The following is a 22,107-nucleotide window of genomic DNA, read 5'->3' on the forward strand; positions in this document are numbered from 1 at the left end:
TAAATAAAATCGGAGAGTTTTGCATTGGTTTGATTTACAGTATAAATGCTGTATTTGTCATTTCTTTTTTTCAACTGAACCTGTGGTACAGCCTTTCTTCAAAGATAAAACTGACAAATGTGTATGTCGTGTACGTTTTACCGAACAGATTGCTGAAATAAACCTCTGTATAAAATATAAACTCTGAAACTTGCACCACAGTATTTTAGATTTATGTAACCTGTTTGCACTAAGATAAAATCCAACGTCAGCGCCCCCACTTGCCTCTAAAAACACGTCTGAGAAGAAGGGACACGATCAATCAGGCCTTGACCGTGTTGCCATGTTGTACCTCTCAAATTCTAGACTAGTCTCCAGAAGATACTATGGGTCTGAGTTAGGAGTCGGGCCTATCAGTGTCTTCATTACTTGTACTGTAACTTTGAACACAAGGGTTGAACTCCCCTGCGACACGAAACTGAACTGCAGCAGCAGAGCGGCTGCACCTTTAGCTGAGCTTTCTGCGGATTTCACACTCATCCAAAACAAAAACAAAAAAAACAAAAAAAACAAAAAAAAATTCTTTCAAAGTAATTTCCATCCTGATGACTTCAAACAGACGTTTCAGTAACATTTATATTTCTTTTTTGTTGTTAGTTTGGAATGTACAGTTAGATCAAAGTCCTGTTCTGATTAAAAACTCTATTCAGCGTTATAACCGGTCGTCATTTACCAATGTGGCTGTATCTGTTAAACTGACAAAGAGCCATCCTTTTGTTTAGCAGGAGTCTGGCCTCGTTCATCTGTCGTCTCACTGACCGATCGGCAGGTACACAACCCATATAGGCACTATGCAACCACATCAAAAAATAAAAGAAAAGTATTCGATCATAGCAATATATTGTGAATATATAATTCTATCTATAAAACAAAAGCCCTCTTGTGGCTCCTATTTCTAATACATAGTGTATAATAGTCTAAATGTAAATTATGTATGACAAAATCTAACATAACAAATAAGTAACCTCGTAATAACATGTATACAATCTTTTATTAACATACTGCGATGGGAAAAAATATGAAAACCTCAGGAGAATTTGCTGTTTATGGAGCCAAATTAAGATAAACTGGCGCTAAAGCAGATGAAAGGGCTGGGAGAATCTAGGTGAAACGCATTAACTGTTACAGTGTCCTTAAGCAAGGCATAAACCACCTTCTGTGTGGCCAAAAATATAAGATTGGCAGCCCTGCTCTGTGTCTTCCTTGCCAATAAAAGGTTACTACTTTCTCATGAGCAGCCAGTAGCCGCCCCCCAGCTGTCATCGGGACTCTCGCTGACGACAGACCATTCATCACTGCAGATTTTCTGGGCTAATTTTCTCCCTGGATTCCACGGCGACGCCAACCCTCAGTCGATGAAGGAGCCGTTATAAAAGTGAAGGCTGACGGGCGTACGGCGTCGGCTACTGGTTGTTCAGCTCGCTCGTCCCTCGGATATCGATATGGAGCGCTGTGAAAAGGTTTTGTTTTTGAATATGTATTATTTTGTTGACTTTAGAAAGCACGAGCAAGTTGAATTTATTTAAAGTACCCCGCCACAAAGCACTAATTTGGTGATTTGAGTGAGGTCATTTAGATGTCTCAATGTCTACTGAAGGGAACTTTTTTAGACAACTATGTTACACAATATCATTGTAACCACTGTAGGATTTAAAGGATTATAATCCTAACTATACATAAAAAGCGTCTTAAACAAATTTTCTCTTACTAGTATCTAACCTTGACCTCTTTACATCTTTTGACCTGCAAATCATCAATTTAATGCGTACCGAATTTTAAATTATTTAAATTTTTAATTGATTTTGCCCTTTTTTTTAAAAACTGTTTCTTTTTTTTCCTCTCTCTCTTTTTTTTTTTTTTTTTAAAGAAACAGTTCCACATTTTGGTAAATGTGCTTATTTGGTTTCCCCCTGTTTGTGCATTGAATATGAAGCTACAACCAGGAGATGGTTAGCTTAGCTTAGCATAAAGAGTGGAATCAGGGGAAAACAGCCAGGACTATTTTATGGCCAGCCGCAGTGACTTACTTACTTTTCCAGCCCAGAACCCCTTGTAAAACCACAACCTCTTATTTATACACTTTGTTTTTTGTAGGAATTAAACAAACAGCTTACAGCGTAAGGTGCAGGCGGATTACCTTTGGACAGAGGCGGGCTAGTTGTTTCGCCTGCATCCAGTCTTTATGCTTAGCTAACTGTCCTTTGGCTCTATCTTTATATTTCTTGTACAGACATAATGGTATCATATGCTTAACAGTGTAGTAGAAGTTTACTGTTTTATTTGTGGTGACTAAAACTAAAGAATTATAAACTGAGCAATGAAAAAGCAGTAATCTTTTCTTTTTAAATTAGTTTCTTGTACAATACTGTTGCTCGTCTTCAGTACTGTATATCAGTACATGAGTACAGCTAAAGACTTGTTCTCGATGTGGTCCACGCACTGACAAATCATCAGGAGGTTTCAATACTTTCTCTCATCACTGTAAAACATGATAAATGCAAAGGCATATTCCAAAGTTAACAGTACAAATATCAGAGAAACACTAGCAAAGAGGGACATTTAATAACGAGTAGTGAGGTTATAATGATGTAGAATAGAGGTGATACTATGAGAGCAACCTGGATTTTGCAACGCATAGGGATTTTTTTATCCTTTTTGTTTTGTTTGTACTTTAAACACTGCCACAGATTACATACACAGTATTCCTGTGGCAGCTGCAAAACAGTCATTGCGTCTCGTGTTTACTCTCTTTGTCTCAGTACAAACTCACGTTGTCCCACTCCACAAGGTACTGAACCTTCCCGTCTGGTGTGACGCGTCTCGCCAAGATCCTCACTGCCTCCCCTCCACCCCAGCTCCTGGCCACTGTCCCGCTGCCCCCTCCGACTCCCATCCCCCCTCCTCCACCACCGCCGCCGCCACCTCCTCCCCCTCCGCCTCCTCCTCCCCCTCCCCCACCTACGCCGCCCCCTCCGCCCATGCTGGCCTGGTAAGGGGGCAGATCCCGTAGGATGAGGGGCTCCGGCTGCTTCTGCCCCGTCTGGTGTTGGTGTTGGTGGTTGTGTTGGTGGCCGTGATGGTGCTGGTGGAGGTGGTGGTGGTGGTGATGGCTGCCATTGGAATTGAGGGGGTATGAGAAGCATGGAGGCGGTAACCTGCAGGTGTCCTCCACACTAAGATAAAAAAAAGAACAGAGACACAGGAGTCAGGAACAGGCACTGATTCATCTAGGTGTAGTTCACCATCTAATTCAAATAGATTTAATTAATCAAGATGCATAAATTAACCATATCTTCACTACAAAATACAATTGTTAATCAGAAACTATTCTTCAAATGCTATAGCCTTAACTATTTTGCATCACTATCAACATAGTAGTAGATTAAAAATGAACCAAACGAGAAAGGGGCTTAAAGCTGTTACAATTAATATTTTTTAACAAGCAATGGACCAAATAAACTCGTAGTGACAAACCCCGCGGAGAATTCTCAGCCAACTGTACAGTGTCCCTCAGCACTCCAGAGCATTTTAGCATTTTGTTGGGTCATTGTTTTGGTTTTACAGCTGCAATTTTAGCATTTTGGCTAATTCTCCCTTGTCTTATCCACCTCGTTTCCTTCGGTTCTCAGAGAAAAGCTCTTAAAAAAAAACAACAAACAAACAAAAACAAAAAAACACGCTGCGCTACGCTACCCGCCAAGCACCAAACCGCAGAGGGACAAAGCTAGTGACTTATTTATTATTGTTATTCTTATTGCGCCACCCCCCCAATAAATCAACTGATGCTGGCTTAAACTGAAGCAACTCAATCACGATTATAAAAACTACTCCAAAGGTGAGATACAGTCCTGAATGAAAAATTTGCAGGATTTGACAGCCATGAATGAGATCTGTTGATCAGCATTTCAGAATGTGACCACATCAACAGACGACTCAAAGAGGCCAAAGTCGGTGGGGAAAAAATTCCTAAATTAATTTGTCAAAACAAAAAGTCATGAAAATTCTGACAACATATTCTGATTAGAGACAGTGATCTCTAGTTGTAACTCATCAACAGGGACATGCAATATACAGTAGAATATATAGTGGCTTGACAAATGCTGCTAAATGTACTGTAATTTTGAGAAGGGATTTAGCACTGGCAAATCTTCTCCTTAATACTCAAATGTGTTTGACTCTACTCAAAAAAAGAGCCATTTTTACAACCAAGGACACTTTAGCGAAAAAAAACTGAGGTAACATGTAGATGAGCTACTGCAGCCCCAACGTTGCTGAGACATCCCTACAGTTCTCATTCTTTATATGGTGAGAAGGGTCCTCAAGGACTAGGCCTCAAAGGCACCAACTAGAGGGGTCAGTTGGTGCTACAGCGGAAGCGATGGCGCGCTAATTCTGCGCGAAGCCCGTGAACTTGGGCCTGTAATTGGAGAATTGTGAACGAGCAGGGAAATTCATTGACTCTACTCAGCTGCCAACAGTAAACTACTGCGGTTGATTTGAGCAGCCTTCACATGTGACTCCGGATTGATGTCATAGTGGAAAAGCATCATACTGCATGTTACTCTATACATGTCTATATAGATGTCTAGCTGAGTTGTGGGAAAATGAGGATGATGGATGAGCAAAACCTGTTGTAGTGATGGAGACTCCTGGAGAGTGCAGTATTTCCATTGTAAGTGGTGTGGTACAGGGCATACATCCGCTTGGGAGGGGAGCTGCGAACGGGACACGCAGAGGTTGAAGTCAATGATCGCTTTACAGCTTCAATCAAAATCACTACTTTACTTTGTCCCGCTGTGGGTGAAAATACAGTAGAAAAAGAGTATAATTTCAAGGTTCAGCTTTCCAACTTACCCCTTGAGGTGTCGAGCCACGGAGATTGTTTAGTTTGAGTTTATTTGTGGACGTTTTAAGATATCTGCTGCGGAGACTTCTGCTGACACACCAATACAATGGGGGCGGAAAAAGTTTTGTTTGTTTTGGTCACATCATTAAAAATGAAATTGAAAAAGTTTTCATTGGAAATCATTTCCACGAAGGAAATAATACGACCTCCGTCGTCCTGGGGAGGCAGCAGAAGCGGAAAACTCAAAGCATCTGCACTTAGAACAAATCTATCTGCATAATGTTACTTCCTAGAGCAGGAAACAGCGGTGCTTCTCACCTCCTGGTGGCAAAGGCAAAATTCTATCACGAGCATTACAAGCTTTCCTGATGGTTTCCTGTAGAATTCGTACAGTGTCCTACAGTATTTTGCTTGTGTGGCTCTGTCGTGGCAGAAAGGTTTAGACGAAATGTAGACGACCTTCCCAGCATGAACAAAATACTGAAGTTCAAAAGCAGTTTGTCGGTCGGTTGTTTGTTCAAGAGTGCAGTGCCCCCCACTCACAACATGTTTCTGCAGCGATGCATTACTTGTAATACAGGTGGACCGACTCATTACATCCTCTCATCTCCATCACTAATGTATCACCGCAGAAACCAAAATGGCACAACAACCCTCACCTCAAGTTAAGCTCCTCCTCTGACTTCCTGGAGTTGTAAACGCTGGTCCCTCCCATGTAACCATGGCAACATGGCAGTAGCTCAATGGGGTTGGCAGGAGCTGGAGGTGGACAAGCCTGGGCACAGGAAACACACACAGATCGGCTTGTGTCTAGATGCCAACATCATCACAGGAGTCAATCAAGCTCTGATACCTCTGTGCTCACTCAGGCATAAAGTTAATTCAGCATATGGAATGTCCAGTCTTCCAATAAATAAATTTACATACAGGTTTGCACATTAAAAATCAGCAGGAAAATTTTTAAAATTGAGCTGAAATACATTTGGTTTGTTTAGTTTTGTCTTCTTCTCTGTCTACAAATCCACACTAACAGCACCAACGGATGTGAGTCACATCGTCCTGAGACTCATCAGACGCAGTCGTGGGATATCCTACTGAAACGTATCACCCCCCCGTAGCACATTTCATGGAGCTAACTGGCTAGTGAGGCAGGACCCACGCAAGGTAAAAACACCCGAGCATCATCAGAGGCCATCAGTCCCTGGAAACGCCTTGTAGCCGAGACGCCACCTAAAGGTTTTTGCATTTCTTATCGCTGGACTATGACATGGCATCACACTTGGCCCATTATCATTCTCTTCTACAGCAATACTATTAGTGTGGGAGATTATTATTCAGAGGCCTCAGTCGGTGTCTGTGCCTTTAAATGGATGTGCTCTGTCAATGCTGCACTGTCAAGGTGCCAGCGCCACCTGGCCAAACTGTAATCGACTGCAAAGTGCAGTTGGAAGTGATCCCAGGCTACGCATATCAGCATTCCTCCCCATCTCACTTTCCCCACTACAACGAAGCTGCTCCTCCAAGAAGGACGAAGATTAGCATCAATCAGAGGGGCACAATGGGGCCTGGATGTGCCAGAGTGAAAACGAGTGCTCTGTGGAGCGTATTGTTCCGGGATTACTGTATGTGCACATACACGGATCACAGTGCTGTGTAGGAGGATACAGTACAATGAGGACGCACGGTTAAGAACGCTGTGTGTGTGTAAAAATAGCAACCACCACATGTGATGTTTCCTGTTTCAATGTGATCCGCTGGGAATTGGGTTTGATGATCATGATAAATGCGCAGCTGAACCGCAGATGTTGATGAAATACACGGGGTTTTTGTGCAGCTGAGTTGGTATTTGAATTATACATTTTAACTGAGCTAAACACACAACACCTCATCTCTCGCACGCTGCCTTTACCCTAACCGTAGACTCGCTAAAGCATCAGCAGGCATTAAACATACAGCAAAGGAGAGGAGAGAAATACCGAAGCACTGAGCTGCACTGGGAGTTAAAAGACACGCAGACTGATTTAGACTGCGAAATGAACCTTCATCACAGTGTGTGACTGACAGGTTATTTGGATCACAGAGAGCTGTTTACCTGACTGCATAAGAAAAGAAAAAAGGGGAAAAAAAAAATAATCAGAGGGGTTTTGTGGCCCAGACCTACCCCCTCCCCTGAGCTGAAGACAGAGGCACTGACCTGTGTCTCTATGATGCGTCGCTTTGATTTACGTGACTCAGGCCCCCCCGCTCTCCTCTGGCAGGGTAGTGACAGCGGGCTGGAGTGAAAAACAACACACATAAATTGATACAGAAACACAAACATATCATCCCAAAGTGCAATGTTTAGTTTATTAGTGTGCCTCTGTACAGGTCTACTGAGAGGTGTAAAAAACGGGGGGATGGGAGCAGCGAGACGATATACCGAATAATTGTGATGTATTATATTAGTAACAAATTTTCCAGTATATGAGTTCAAACATCACCGGCAGGGAGGCTGAAAAATATGAAACGCATTAAAAAGATAACACAAACAAAAAAACACCTCTTCTCTATACGTTCTTCTCCCCAAAAGTCCCCCCCATTCCCTGCCGTCGTCGTTCTACTCGAAACTAAACTCGTGTCCCGCATCTCGTCCCCTGACTTGTTTATGTAAACGACACTTGAGGTCTAAAACCCCCCAAGAGGCTGAAATGTCTGTTACAACCAACTATTAGAAAACGCTGCGTGGAGCAGACAACATATTCATTATTACGCCATAATTAGAGCCGAACAAGTAGTAGGAATTTAAATGTGTATTTTGTCCTCAGGGCGATGCTATAGAAAAGGAGTCATTAAGATCAAAAGGATTTATCCTCCTATTGGCATGAATGTGTTCGGTAAATTGCATGGCACTCTGGCCACTTCATTATGTGATATCTTGTGTACAAAGTTGACATTTTGGCCAGAGGGTGACACGAAAGAAAAGCTTATGTAGTGTCTGGTATAAAACGGTTTGTCTTCTGTGTCGAATTTTATTACAATTTTCCCAACAGATTTTGATATTTCTCTTGCAATTTTCTGTGGGTTAATTGTGGTCTGGTGGTGGTGCTACAGTATCAAAGACATTAGGATTCTTAAAATCCCGTAGCACGCTGAAAGAAAACCTGATATCATTTAAGTATTTTGTGTACAAAGATGGCAATTTCACTCTATTCTGGTGGTAAAAGAATGCCGTAAAATGGACGAGGTTCTTCTGTGGTCCACGGACCTTCACAGCTAATTTTAAGCAAATCTAGCCACTTGTTTCAGAAGTTAGTTTGGTCTTTGTCGTGGACCACCGTGTCGGTCAAAGGGAAATGTTCAAATCATGCTGCTGCTGGATTAATGGTCACAGGGTCTCCATAATCATAAGGAATCATCCTCTGACAATGATGAATATATAGCTGAACAAATATCGTATTGTGCACCAAAGCATCGAACTGACAGCCAGTATCTTCAGCCCTTGATGTCAGCCGGAGCAAATAACTTTCCCTAATTACTCCAACTCATCACCTCATGAACACTATTGGCTCAGGAATACAGCTTTTGTCAAACGAGTGTGACTCTTACGCGCCTTTAATTCAGGGTTGCCTATGACCTGAAGAGGTCCCAGTTCTATATATTAATGTTGATTTTTCATGTACGACAGCTACTTATGTTTTTCTAACCGGTTTTTATTGTATTGTGCTCGTTTGCGCGCTATAAAGCACTTTATTTAATTCTCGCTTTAAAAACGTGCTTGATGCTTATTTATTTCAAATACTTACTATTGAATAAGAGGCACACAATGAATGAAATGAGCCATTTGTAGTTTTTTTTTAAATAAATTCTGATCATTTTAATAAAGTTAAAATATAGTAAAGGAGATATCTTTAAAAACGAATACACTGCGGCTGTACTTGGTTTGAACTAATATAACCCTGACGCTGTCCATTTGTTTAAGTGAAAAACTGAATTCACTCCAGTCAACCAATCAGTCTCTCATTGGCTACTGGAAACTTGCAGCTCGTGTTTAGCAGCAAAGGGCACTACAGGATAAATGACCGGAAAGACGTATAAAATGCTTTCATAAAAGCACCCACCCCCCCATACGCCCACCCACTCACCTCCTCCCTTTTAAGACTGCTCCACTGTAACTTGTTTCATTTTAGCGCATTTAAAAGTGTCTCTATGAAACCTGCAAACTGCAGGACACGTGCATACACATGTGCACACACGCTTACGGATGTATACATATGAGCACATTTGGGGGGGGGGTTATAATCTTTTAAGAGAATATTAAGACACTGATACTTTTGCTGGCATATGAAAATCGTAGTCCTTTGATTGCTAAGTTAATTGTTCATGCGTAATGGACTATATGCCCTGTGGGAGTCCCAGAGCTCTTCTTGAGATAAGAGCTGAAGAGAGAGACGCTGTCCTTACTCTGACCTTCTCCGGTGTGTGATGTTAATAGGTGGGTCGGTGATGAGCGGAGACGAATCGGACGTGAGCGGAGGTGGGGCTCGGACTTGAAGCCCAAAAAGACACTTCTTCTTCTTGATCTCCTTTCCAGAGACAAACCTGGGCAACGTCAGAGACACAGCGTGTACAGTAGAAGCAGTGAGCCTGGTCTGGTGTTATTTCCTAAAAATTAACATCATCTTATCGGTGTGTTTCTTTCATTACTTCTCTTTGATGCTAATAGGGAATTTAAAGTTGCGCAACACATTGTATTTATTCCCCTAATGAAAAAGGAGACTTGCGAACATTTCAGGCAGTGACTGCGTAATTCAGCATTTTTAATTACAGCAGACTTTGCCTGTAGAAGTTTGCAGTTTTCTAACTGCAAGGTTTTTGTTTTTTTGGGCGAATTTTCAATGAAGACCAACTAGAAGCAAATAGGCCACTAAACTGGTTACTGTGTTTAAATACCTACGACTTGTGTCCTCTTCTAACAAGACAAAATTACACCAGTAGGTGTTAAATTTCATCTGGTGTAATTGGCGGTTACATTTTACTCGCCCTTTATTCAAAGTCACACATCCCACCTCGCTCATTTCAAGCCGGAATGTCCCCACGCTACAAACTAAGAAGACCCTTCTATTCATGGAGTGCTACTCATCAATCCGGTCATGTGTGCTCGGTGTTTATTCTTCCCATCACACGCGATGACTTACCTGTCCTTGTGGGAGTTCAGAGCGTTGAGGAGATTGTGACAGCGGTCCTGCTTTGGCGTGTCAGAGAGCTGGAGGACAGACGGGAATGAAAAATCAAAGCTGTGTTTACACAGTGAGCAGCCATCAGACATAAAAAGCCTTTAATGCATTCAATCACTTCCTTTTACAGTCACTGACAGCAATAATGTTGATATGGAAAACTACTTGTTGTAGCTACATGGCTGAAAAACTCTGCTGTCATGTGAAGAACAGGGCAAACAATAGATTTCAAAATGCTTTTTTAAAATCAGCTTAAAGGAGAACCCAAAATTTCAGATACACGTACAGGAAACGCTCAGAATATTCGCTCTGATGTCTCTTTCAGTCACCTCTACTTTTATCTTCCTGTTTATTCTCTGTGGAACAACTTCAGACTTCAAATCAGATGGTATCACAACGTTGAGCCTTATCACTCTAGTTTTTAAGATTTGTCAAAAATGCATTTTACTGGCCAGTGTCCCAGATCAGTGATTCCCAACCAGGAGTACGTACTTGTACCCCAGGGGGCACGTGGAAAGTAAACAGTCATATAAATCGGTGAGACTCTCGTCTTTCGTAAATTTGCTGTCACCATAACCAGCGAGCTACCAGCAACGATAAGCTGACTGCACAGTGCAAACCTCCCACCAGCCCTCAGTCGGTCGCACCACATTTAAAACCACGCGCTGGCGCTGGAGGTGCATGGAAACGGTTTGGCAAGCGAGCAGAGAAGTTGAAATGGTTTGCTGAAAGTAATGAGTAAATAGCTGAAATGGTGTGAATGTTACCTAGCTAAGAGTAACAGCTGAAATAGCTAATAGTAATGATTAACAGGTGAAACAGTTATCTTAAAAGTAATGGATACACAGGTGAAATTGTTAGCTAAAGGTGTTAGATAAACAGTTGAAATAGTCAGCTAAGAGTAACTGATAAATGGTTGTAGTATTTAACTAAAAAGGTAACAAGTAAACACGTGAAATACTGTGATAAAGAAATGGAAGCTACAGTAATGGATAAAATAGCTAATAATCATAAATGGTTGAATTTTCCAGCTTCTTCACTGCAAGTGGTGTCGTAGTAGCACGACTGCAGACTGATCTAATCCACTGTATAAAAAATAAACACTGTAGCGATATCCACTTCAATGCAGATAACAGTGGTAAATAACATCCACTTTAAAATCAATTGAAGTGAACACATTTGGAACATAGCAGATGGTGAGGGTACTTGAGCTCATCCGATGGGGCTGTGGGGGTACGTCAGCCAAAAAAAAAAAAGGTTGGGAAACACTGTCCTTGATCGTTAAAACATCCAATTCTTTAACTTGGCGTTCCCCTTTAAGCTTACGTAGAGGTCGTATTTTTTTTAACTTTAAAATTTACTTTAATAGTGGTTAATAGGCTTTATGTCTCAAATGCAAAAAGGCTGGCAGCATTTCACATCATTTCATCATGGTGCTTAAACGGGGAAAATATCAATACCGCGCCTAGGAGCAACGAGTCCCAATTCTCATTGGTGAAGGACAGGATTTCATGGTCAAAATCAAAGTATTTCCTCTTGCAGCACAGCGAGAGATGGTAGAGCACTAGATGAGCCAAATCCACCCTGCATTTCAAAAAGTGGAAAAAAAAAAAAAGTCAATTACAAAAACTAAATATTTAAAAAAAAAAATGAATTTTCAGAATATTTTTAATTATGTCATATTTTCAAATATTTGTGAGCCTAGATAGATATACCACATTTTTATTACATACAGCAATATCAGTCTGTGCTGTGTTGTGTTGTGTCATTTTGTGAAGTAGCACTAGTAACACAATCGAGTTTTCCTTTCAAACTGAAAATGTACTTATCCTTTTAGAATTTGAAGAAGTTTCCAGTGGCGTCAAATAACTAGCGTAAAACTTGTTGTTTTTTTTTTTTGGTGGAAAATATGTCAGCAAAAGGTGTTACTGTTAACATCACCAGGTCATGGGCAGTCTTTGGATGGTCTCCGGTCCCTTGGTACATACAGAGCACTGGAACTGATAAAACCTAACACGGACACATCGGGGGGGGGGGGAGACAGAAAATCAGGCAGGCATCATGTAACCCTGAAAAATAGCTTGATGAGTTTGTTTGTCATTTAGTTTTCCAAAACAGTTGTCACCTTAATTTTTTTTTTGTCAAGTCCTATGTTTTTATACTCACTTGCACAACCTCTACATTGCTACAGTCTGTCAAAGCATATTAAGTCTGTGAAACCATTTTTGAGCAAAACAAGTCTATTTCACACCTTGCAGACTTCTTATCATGTCGTCCAAGTCATTCCTGTGTGCCGATTTTTTTTTTCTCTTTCTTCTTGAGAAGCTTTACAGTTCTTCTTCCCCTTTACTGTCCTTGCAATCTATATACAGTACGTCTCTCGTCTCTAGATATTTTATCATATAAATCAACCCGAACTGAAAATAAATGGACAGGTGTATCTGTTCCACTATAATAACATTCTGTTCTGGGGTGACCCTGAAACTCAGCGCACACCCCAACAACGTGGAGTGCGCCCGTCCTTCTATATGCATGCGTTCGCAGAAGGTCATCGGGAAAGATGAAGCGCAGACAAATATGACGGCAGCACATGCTTACTATTCCAACTGTGAGCTCAGTCTTCACTCTTCCTCCATCACCTGCTCAGCAGATGTTGTACCAATCCGGCCTCACTCTCCCTGACTGTCAATCTAAATCTAATCCCCCACTCCCGCTCCTCTGACAGGTTCGGGAATAACACGGTGTCAGGGTGGGTGTAGAACCCAGTCGGCTAACGCAGATGGTTAATGACAATAATATCTTAATGGATGGATACATTTTATTACACGCATGAGACGTACCCTATCAAACTGCACTGCCACCGGCAGCTTGCGTATCCACCCGGCATCATATCCTAGCTACCAGAGTACCGGAGAGGTGATATGTCTGCTCCGCTGTCTGTCACTGTCCCTCTGTCCCTTTGCTCAGAGCCTGTGAGGAGATCTTGTCCTTGAAGCTCAGGTTGGTGAGTACATTAACATGCACACTAATAATAATGTCCTAAGCCGATTAAAGCAGCTCTCTGACAAGTGAATCTGTCACGTTGACGTCTTTGTCTGATTATCTTAATCAGAGTGGGGTCGTCTGCTGAGGCGATTGATCTTTACAGACAATGTATTTATTTTTTTTTTAATTTTTTGATAATTATTAGTTTATACAACAAGTAAAAATGCCATACATGCACTGGTTCTAGCTTCTTAAATATGCTGCTTTTTCTCTGTTTTATATGACTGTGACCTGAATATGTTTGGGTGTGGAAACGCTGGTTGTATAAAACAAGCAATCTGAAGATATTACCCCTGACTGTGAAATTGTGTTGGGTGGAGTTTTGTTTTTTTCTTTTTCCCTTTTCAGTATTTACTGACACTTTATGGACCAAATGATTAATCAGTTAATCAAATAAATTGTCAACCTACTATTTGAAAATGAAAATAATCATTAGTTGCAGCCCTGGTAAGTTTGAAATTGGAGTATACATAACCCAGTTAGCACAAATGGGATTTTGCTCAGTCTTTCCCCGGATATTATACCCCAACAAAGAAATAAATAACATGTGGTGAATGGTAGACCAATAAAAAAAAAAAAAAAAACTGATCAATGTAAACCAGGTCAACAAAGAAGTCACGTTTCTCACATGAAAGCACAATCCAATAATTAGATCCTGACTAATATATTGTCATGATATTATTGGCTGACATTGGCTGCTCACAAATATACCGGTATCCGTGTTTATACTGACAGATGTGCAAATACAAAACTGCAGTAAAAATTGTTTTACAGGCTACAGTTTTATGTCTCTTTCTCAATCTGCCTCAAAAATCCCCTGTCTGTCTGGCTTTAGCAAATATTGTCTTCGACTCCCAGGTAAATCATCTTTTGGTGTGCAAGTGAATAAACTCAGACTGTACCTAGTGCACTAAAGATTTTTTTATGTAACACAATATACTAAATGCCAACCAAACATTTACATTAATATAATGATTAAATGACAATTATAATTGTGAGTCTAAAGAAGTACAGTTTTTACAGTAATGCTCAATAACGTACCTGTCCCCATACAACAATGGCTTGGTTAGACACTGTGTGCAGGCCTCGTGGAACCACTGACCACAGCTTCCACACTGCAACATCTTTAGGTTCCACCTGCAATTCAACAAGGAGAACCCAGACGCTTCAAACACACGAATGAATTATTGTGTCTAACATCTGTCACCTGACAAGTCTGCATTTATGCATAATTGATGAAGGCTTTAGGGCTGATGAATGCAGCTGTCGCACAGTTCCCGTTTCATAAGATGGAATGTGTCTCCAGGTGTAAACTCCCATCGGGTCCTACTACTCATAAAGATATGGAAGTTGGGAGTTTTTGCTTTATTCTGCTTTAGAAGCCAGATGAGCGTGTCAATCTTTTCCTGTTTCCCTCGGCCACTTATCTCCAGCCTCTGTTTCTCACCTCATTTCCCCTAGACCTGGCTCCCACTACTCACCCACCGGATGTCCTCAGACTTTCCTCCTTGTGCCCGTTCACCTGTCTGCCCCGCCCATCCACACACCTGTTCTCACTTCCCCAACCATCCATGCAAACACCTGATCTCTCCCCACCTGTTCCTCATTCCCAATCAGCCCTGCACTACTTATTCCAGCCCTTTGTCCCCAGTCTTTGTCAGGTTGCCTGCTTTTTCTTCCTGGTTCTGTTCCCATGTGTTCATCTTCTGGAGGATCCTGTTGTCTGTTCCTGCCCGCCTGCTCAACTGCCTGCCTGCTCACCTGCCTGCTCATCTGCCTGCCTGCTCATCTGCCTGCCTGCTCACCTGCCTGCCTGCTCACCTGCCTGGTTATCCACCCATCCGGCTAAAAGCCCTGTTTTCTTCAGCTAGTTCAGTTAAAAGCTAGTTCACTGCATCAACCTGCCTTTGTGACTGAGTTTGGGTCCTCACTTTCTGTGCTGCTACCAGCAGTTGCGACAGAGTGGCGTTTGCCACATAAGCAAAAGAGTTTAAAGATATGCAAAGAAGTTATGTATGAAAAATGCTGCAAATGCATTAAAAAAATAGGTGGGTTTACTTTCTTCTTACGTGACAGTATCTTAACTGATGCCGCAAATATCACTCATATCATTCCGTGAAAGTCAAAACAAACGCTTAAGAAATCCTGCTAGTGCCGTTTGATACCTCTGATATGCTACATGCAGTTTACAAATAATCCACACGATGCCACTGCCACAGATGAGGTCAAGCTTTGAGAGAAACGGTCTACCGTTAAAGAGCATACATGAACGGTACACTCAAACGTAAACTGGCCTCTGCAGTGTCACTCACTCTCCAGGTCCGGCACAGTAGCAGTAACACTGTTGCTGATTGGTCAGGTGCTGCGGGTCCCAGTCTAGAGACGACAGCTGGTAAGGGAGTCGGAGTTTCATAAACTGCATGAGCCGGGCGAAGCGTCCCCGTTTGAGGGCCCCGCCTCTCTGAAAACACAATTTTAGGATATAACTGATTGGCTGGTGACCCCTCAAATCACTGACATGTCAGAGCGGCGAGAGAGACGGATCACATTCGCTGGGGAGAAGGCAATTCGTGTCATTTTATTGTAGGTCAGCTGTGAGAGATAGTGTCCGAGGAAGCGGAAGTCTGGACAGTGAGATATGGACATTGACGGATTTGACAATTAACTGGGTGCTTTCTCATCTCATATCTACAAAACTGGAGCACATGTGATTGATTGACTTTAGATGTACTTCTCTCAACTTAAGCGTAGCTTCTCAGGTTCATAACTATTGATTGTTCGTGATTTCTCAGACACAATGTAGAACATCTAATACTGAAGTCAATACTGAGGGAATTAGTGTGCTTTCGCCTCAGATAAACCCATTACCTGCCGCACACAGCAGCGTAGTGACAGCAAAGCTTGATACATTTGACTGGATTTCTCCCATATTACACACTGAATGTGAGACGGAGAGATTAGCCGCCTGACCTTGGTTGCGACTGCAAAGACACATTGCCGACATATCCACGAATCGCTGTCAGCTTCCGGTTCAATGGTTGGCGTGTGGCACTCTGGATGATAACCTGTAATGGGAAGAGGAGGCAGAGCGTTTAATTTGTGTTTACAAGACAGGCAGCCGGAGTGACAATAATGGCAAAGCAGCTCCATGCTCAGTGCTCTGCTGGTTTGTCTCAGCAGCATGCAAAACACTTTACTATACCGCCTGAATCTAGGGAGCAGGGAGTGTGTTTGTCTGCTCTTTCCCTCAAAACCAACTGTCGGCAGACCTGTTCGTCTGACGGAGCTGTGAAGACACGACGCCAAAATCTGATGCCACTTCCTGCCTGTGCATCCAGCGGGGCTTCTAAAACCTCCTCCTGCCTGCACTTCGGCATGTTTCGTTTCATCAAGTTCGGGCTTACTTTCAAAGCCCTCCCTTCCACATTCGGAAAAGAACGTGTTTTGCTTAGCGCTACTTCGCTTGGACGTTCGACCACCACCGTGCAGAATGATGTATTAGCGGAGTTTGACGCCAGAAAGCTATCCGCAGATTCACCTGCCGAAGCGGGAAAGCCTCCGTGCTCACTCTAAATCTCGGTTAAAGGCGTGACCACGACCGATTTTTGTTTGGAAGCCAGTGCACACATATACTTCACAGCGAAGTACGATACCTCTTGTGCCCCACAGTTAAACTTTTGAATTGAATTCTTTTTTTCTTTTTTTTTTTTGCTTATTCATAGATTCTGGCTTGTTAAATGATGCAGAAGCGGCAGATGTCATTTTTAACTAGATTTTTTTTTTTTTTTTTAAACTGTATCAGAGACAAGTTATTACTCCAAACATCCAGAAGTATTTGTACATGTCTTTAAACATATCTGCAGGGGATCTTTAGATCAGTGAAAACATCTTGTGGCATTGAAGACTACCGATAAAGTTCCGTGTGTATTGGCGTCTCATTCATTTTCAGTCTAGTCAGGATACAGGTAACAGCACCTCCTATCATTTATGATGTGTGCTTTTTTTTCCTGTGTGCTTTTTTTTTTTTTTTTTTTTTTTAAAGCAACACCGTTATTTACCGCGCTGTATCAAAGCTTCAAGGTCAGTGCAGGAAACCGGGTGGAGAACCACCGCCGCTTGACAGCCTATGATGAGGCGTGCTTCCTTACCGTGGCGGCATTTAAGACAATTTACGAGGGGTTCTTTAAGAGGCGGGGCGTCGCAAATACAGCAAACTTCTTCCACTCCAGCAGCGACTGAGGCGAGCGGAGAGAGACAGAGAGAGGCGAGGGGGGGGGGAAGTGAGAAAGAGGAAGACAGAAAGAGAGAGAGAGAGAGAGGGGGAGAGCCGTCAGTGGCATTAATTTATGTATATTGATTCACATCCTTGCCACCTCATTGATTTCAGTGTCTCATGCACCCTTTCAGATTTCACTTCATTTGACGGGCGGATATTCAGCACTGTCCTAACAAGCCAAGTCCAACTCCGCCCCCCCACCCCCCTAACCCCCACCCCCCTTTCGCTTGATGTTAGGTGGAGTAGGGGGAGCCATTTCCCTGAGGAGTCATTAGTCTAATACATTCATAAATAGACTCTAATATACCAATTACATCTCAACGTGCCCCCATCAGAATAGACGGAGCACTCGGCATCGTAACCTTGAACGTGACTGTAATCTCTTTTCTGCCTTTTTTTTTTTTTTTTTTTTTCCCCCACAATTCAGAGATCCTGAGACAAAAGGGGGTACAAAAATTAAATAAGTAAATAAAAGTTTTAAGCTTGTCAGGGGGAAAAAGTCGCAAAAGTGTTCCCGCAACTCCTCGGGCAAAGTTTCAGAGTGGAAACAAACACCTTTCAGCGAGAGTGCAGCCGAGCACCCGTGCCTTCAGAAAAACCTCAATCTAAACCCATTTTCAACCCCAGCAATACACAGAAAGTGCCGCGATCAGGAAGCTATTTATCCCTCCGGCTAAGGGGGAGTTGTACTTACACGAGTGAATGTCCTTTCTCAGCACCCAGAACTCCGAGTTGTCCTCGAACCTCACCAGACAACACTGCTTGACTCCGTCTACCTGAGAGGGAGGCAGCAGGTGAGCGGAAATGATTGACAAAACTAAATGGAAGTCTTTTCAAATCCAGGTGAACGCACTGACTGACTCACACAAACGCACTGCTGGCGCAGACACATATGCTGCAAAGTCTCTCTCTGTCACACACACACACACACACACACACGCTCCCACATGCACTTACTCTCTTCACATTGCCGAGGTACAGTAGTCCATCACTCCATCGAGCCAACACATCATCTCCTTCACTTACTCCCCCCATCCTGAGGAGAGAGAGAGACCGAGTAGGGAGAGGGGAGAGAGAGCGGGGCTCATGTGAAATGGAAATCCGATTTATTCGATGAATACTTTGCTGCCATCGCTGACAGAGGGGTTTATGGCCCCGGCGTTTCGGCTGGATCTCAGACAGGCGGGCTTCGGTGCAAAGGGGTTAAAATCCCCCCCCCCACACACACCTCTCTCGTTAGACCAGAGCATAGCGACAGCCTGTATCCACCACAGTGAAAGATGAGAGTGAGTACACAACCAGAGAGCAAGACAAATGATTACTGCACACATGAAACACACACACGCACACGCACACACACACACACACACACAAAACACTGCATGATGACTGCTGCAATACAGTTTGATTGAATGAACAAAGATCACTGTGCAGCTACTTAAGGCATCTGCCGTGCACTTTGCTGTTGTCTTCCTCTCTCTTGCAAACTTGAATAGATGCAGGAAATGACTGTGCAGGCATCATCTGCGCGTTGAGCATTTGTTCCAGTACATGCACTCAAGTCAAGACAGACGCAGGATACATAACAGCGTGTGTGTAGCCTTTTGTGAATCAAAGGGAAATCAGGCACATTGTACAGTAGGCTGGCCGGCGAAGGGTACCTGTCAAGTCGAACTCCTTTCCGTCGGGGTCACAGCGATTCCTGGGCAGGCTGGACATGAAATGCCCTCATCTGCTGTGGATCTCCGCTGCCCAATTACTGTCCGCTCGGATGCGCAGCCTGCGTGTTTGCAAAAAGTAGATGAGGTGCATGTATTTCCCTGTCTGTGCCAAGCGGCTGTGTGTGTCAGTCAAGCCGTCAGCGAGGAGGTGTGTGTGTGTGTGTGTGTGTGTGTGTGTGTGTGTGTGTGTGTGTGTGTAGGGGGGGGGTGGGGGGGGGGCTACTGACTGTCCGTCCGTCTCTCAGCCTAGTTTGTCCGTCCTCCGCGATGCCGTTTCGTCATGTTCCCGTCGCTTTTGCTCTCGCTCCCCCTCCTCTCCGCCAACCCCCCCTATTGATGCTATTAAAGCGGGTTTTTGTCGGAGCAGCGCCGGAATCAAGCCGCCAGAGACGCCATCATCCCTGCCTCTCGCTCTCGACCGACTTGTTGTGACGCAGACATAAAACACCGAGATAGAGTGGGAGGGAGATAGTGATAGAAGGGGGAATCCAGAGGTGGCGGGGGGCTGGCTGGCTGGGTCCGCGGAGAGAGCACCTTCCCCCTCGGAGGAACTGACCCTAAATCCTGGTGACAAGGTGGGATTGTGATGCCTGAGAGGGGGGGGTTGCGAGGGGTGGGGGGGGGTGCGGGTGGTGCGCTAAAAGCCAGCGGAAGCAGCGCGCGCAGCTACAGGGGCCAATTAAGTGGCCAATTACTGAGTTTATCCGCCTCATTAATTGGTCCGTAACGAGAGGGACCGGCAAAGTTTGGGAAACCCAGGGAGAGAAGTTTTGAAACTGAGAAGCTTGAGCAAACAGCGCCCAAGATTTAACACCAGCGACAATAATAAAAAAAAAAAAAACTCGAGCATTTTATTCGTCGTTGGTGTGTTTGCTGTGTTTACACAAGGGAATATTTTTAGGGTTTTATTGGTCGTTGTACCATCTCGTCCGATCACATGAAAATGGGTCAAAATATCACATCACGCTTACAAGGTCCATAGTGTGCGTCAAAAATCTTACAAGATACGGTAATTTTTTTTTTTTTTCACCGTCAAAAAGCAATACAAGTCCATAATTTTTAACTCAACAAATCCTAAAATTTGCAAATTTGGTATATCCACTCCAGCGCAGAGAACACTGGGAGCCAACTCCGAAGTGGACAAATGCCACATCTGCAGGACAGATGCGGCGTCTCGAGGGTCATCCCCTCTCACAGGACATCCGGGATAACGTGTGATGGAGAATTATTCGACCAAAAACAAGTATGGCTCTGATTACGCCGGCTTTAGTCATATATCTGCCATGTTTGCCACGAGCGGCTCGCTCCTCTCGTCGGAGCCTGAACAAACACAGATTCGGCCATAAACCAAAGATGCACACTGCAGAGTCGAGACCAGGTTACAGAAAACCAATTAAATGCTTTAAACAAAGGCAAACATCGGACCAAAACTGCTTTAATAGAGTCATCGACACATTATTAGATTATAAAAATGATAGGTTAAGCATATTTAGATTATACTATGGAGTTAAATTGCTTTAGGAGAATAGCAGCTTTTGCTGTTTTGGCTACTGGCACATGTATTCAATTCAATTCAAGGTTCTGTTTGTTTATTTTTTCCCCGTTTGTGTCTTGCCTTGTTTATTTATGTCTTACACATTACTCACTCCAGTCGACCGTGTGGGAACACCGCCGTGTGGTTCAAAATGGCCCCTGGCAGAGTAGGAGGTGGTAGGGCGAGGAAGTTCCCAGCCGTGGCCGCCAGGCGGCGACCAAACACCGGGACTGCAACGGTGCCGCACGTCAGAGGGGAGCTCGGGGTTCAGTCGAAGTGGGACCGAGGCCTGACAGAGGCCACGGAGGTTTGAGAGGAGATGAGATGGGATGAGATGAGGTGAGATGAGATGAGATGAGATGATAGTAGTCCCCAACCGAGTGGTCAAGGGCCCAGCATGAGGGGTCCAGAGATGACCGGGAAAGAAGAAGAAAACACATTTCTGCTTCACCAGATTTCCCAGATTCTTGCTTTGTTTGGTGTAAGATGCTGATGATTAGTACGCCGTGCTCTACTCTAAAAACAAGGGGGGGGGGGTCGCCCTTGAGGTGAACCTCTCACAGCTCGTAGCCATGTGAGACCTGTGATGAGGTGGTCATTTATTTGCCATTGCTCTGCTCTAGAGGGTCGCAATCCTATTGAATTTTACTCTGACCAATACATACTGCACACATTGGCTCTTTCACACAGTACATATTACATACCTTCACATGAAGTGTTTGCCCCCCCTCCCCCCAGGCAAAAGCTTAAGTTTTCACTTTTATACTTTGCGTCAAAGTTTTTTGCATAATTTTGTACTGTAGGTAACGCAATGCAATACAAGGCTCAGGTCAATCAATCACCTTAATCAATCATAATCAGTGATTCACATCTCAGGCACAAATAGGTGGGAGTCTTACAGACATGGCCTGCTGATTAAAAAAAACAAACTTTTAAGACGACAACAACAGTACTTTCATTTAATCCTAAATTAGACAGGTGACCGTCTATTATGTGCGAAATAGAAGAAGCAAAAACAAAATCCCCTAAGAAAAAAAACATGTTAGCAGATACGACTGCATCTGTAAAACCTTGCTGGCCTTCCCACTGAACAATACTGAAAGAAATCGGCCCACCGATGAACCTAGCCTAATTGCTGACCCCCCTGCTTTCTACTGTCACATCACCAAACCATTCTGCTGTACATACAGTCCTGGGTGAGATCGTTGGCACCCTCGAATTTTAAGTGCAGTATATAGAATATCTTCAGAAGTAAACGGAATTAACCAGTGTTATATAATCATAACATTTAATGAATTGTCCAAAGTTACCGAACAACAAAAAAATATATATAATTTCATATAGTGAAATAAAAAATACAGACATTAAATGTACGCTTGACACAATTATTGATGAATTGAATGGTTGATGAATTTAAATTAGATCCTCAAACA

The 22,107-nt window shown here is 43.2% G+C and overlaps 1 protein-coding gene across 4 annotated transcripts; it reads right to left on the reverse strand.

Annotated features, from left to right (window-relative positions):
* Nucleotides 1-1,946: 1,946 nt before the first annotated feature.
* phf1 (PHD finger protein 1) lies at nucleotides 1,947-20,957 on the reverse strand. 4 transcript variants are annotated; one of them, XM_040118600.1, is made up of 16 exons: nucleotides 20,787-20,957; nucleotides 19,081-19,199; nucleotides 18,377-18,455; nucleotides 18,114-18,195; nucleotides 17,292-17,378; nucleotides 16,114-16,208; nucleotides 15,456-15,604; nucleotides 14,185-14,280; nucleotides 12,040-12,108; nucleotides 11,559-11,682; nucleotides 10,060-10,127; nucleotides 9,332-9,463; nucleotides 7,080-7,158; nucleotides 5,545-5,660; nucleotides 4,668-4,754; nucleotides 1,947-3,212 (listed from the first exon to the last, which is right to left on the reverse strand). In XM_040118600.1, the coding sequence occupies exons 3-16, from the start codon at nucleotides 18,452-18,454 to the stop codon at nucleotides 2,795-2,797; spliced, it is 1,680 nt and encodes a 559-aa protein (XP_039974534.1). In that variant the 5' UTR covers nucleotide 18,455; nucleotides 19,081-19,199; nucleotides 20,787-20,957; the 3' UTR covers nucleotides 1,947-2,794. The 4 variants fall into 4 exon arrangements, with proteins under 4 accessions (XP_039974534.1, XP_039974533.1, XP_039974536.1 ...); XM_040118599.1 differs by lacking the exon at nucleotides 20,787-20,957 and adding an exon at nucleotides 19,368-19,481; XM_040118602.1 differs by lacking the exons at nucleotides 9,332-9,463; nucleotides 20,787-20,957 and adding an exon at nucleotides 19,368-19,482.
* Between the last annotated feature and the right edge of the window lie 1,150 nt (nucleotides 20,958-22,107).

Source organism: Xiphias gladius, chromosome 22 (assembly GCF_016859285.1).
Source record: "Xiphias gladius isolate SHS-SW01 ecotype Sanya breed wild chromosome 22, ASM1685928v1, whole genome shotgun sequence".
NCBI classification, from domain to species: domain Eukaryota; kingdom Metazoa; phylum Chordata; class Actinopteri; order Istiophoriformes; family Xiphiidae; genus Xiphias; species Xiphias gladius.

Excerpts from the sequence above, each read along its gene's own strand:
- phf1 (XM_040118600.1), bottom strand. The coding sequence starts at position 18,454 with ATGGGGGGAGTAAGTGAAGGAGATGATGTGTTGGCTCGATGGAGTGAT. Across the intron at positions 4,755-5,544 it reads GAGGAGGAGCTTAACTTGAG|CTCCCCTCCCAAGCGGATGT; the intron begins GTGAGGGTTGTT and ends TCCCGTTCGCAG. Across the intron at positions 3,213-4,667 it reads AGTCTCCATCACTACAACAG|TGTGGAGGACACCTGCAGGT; the intron begins GTTTTGCTCATC and ends TTTTTATCTTAG.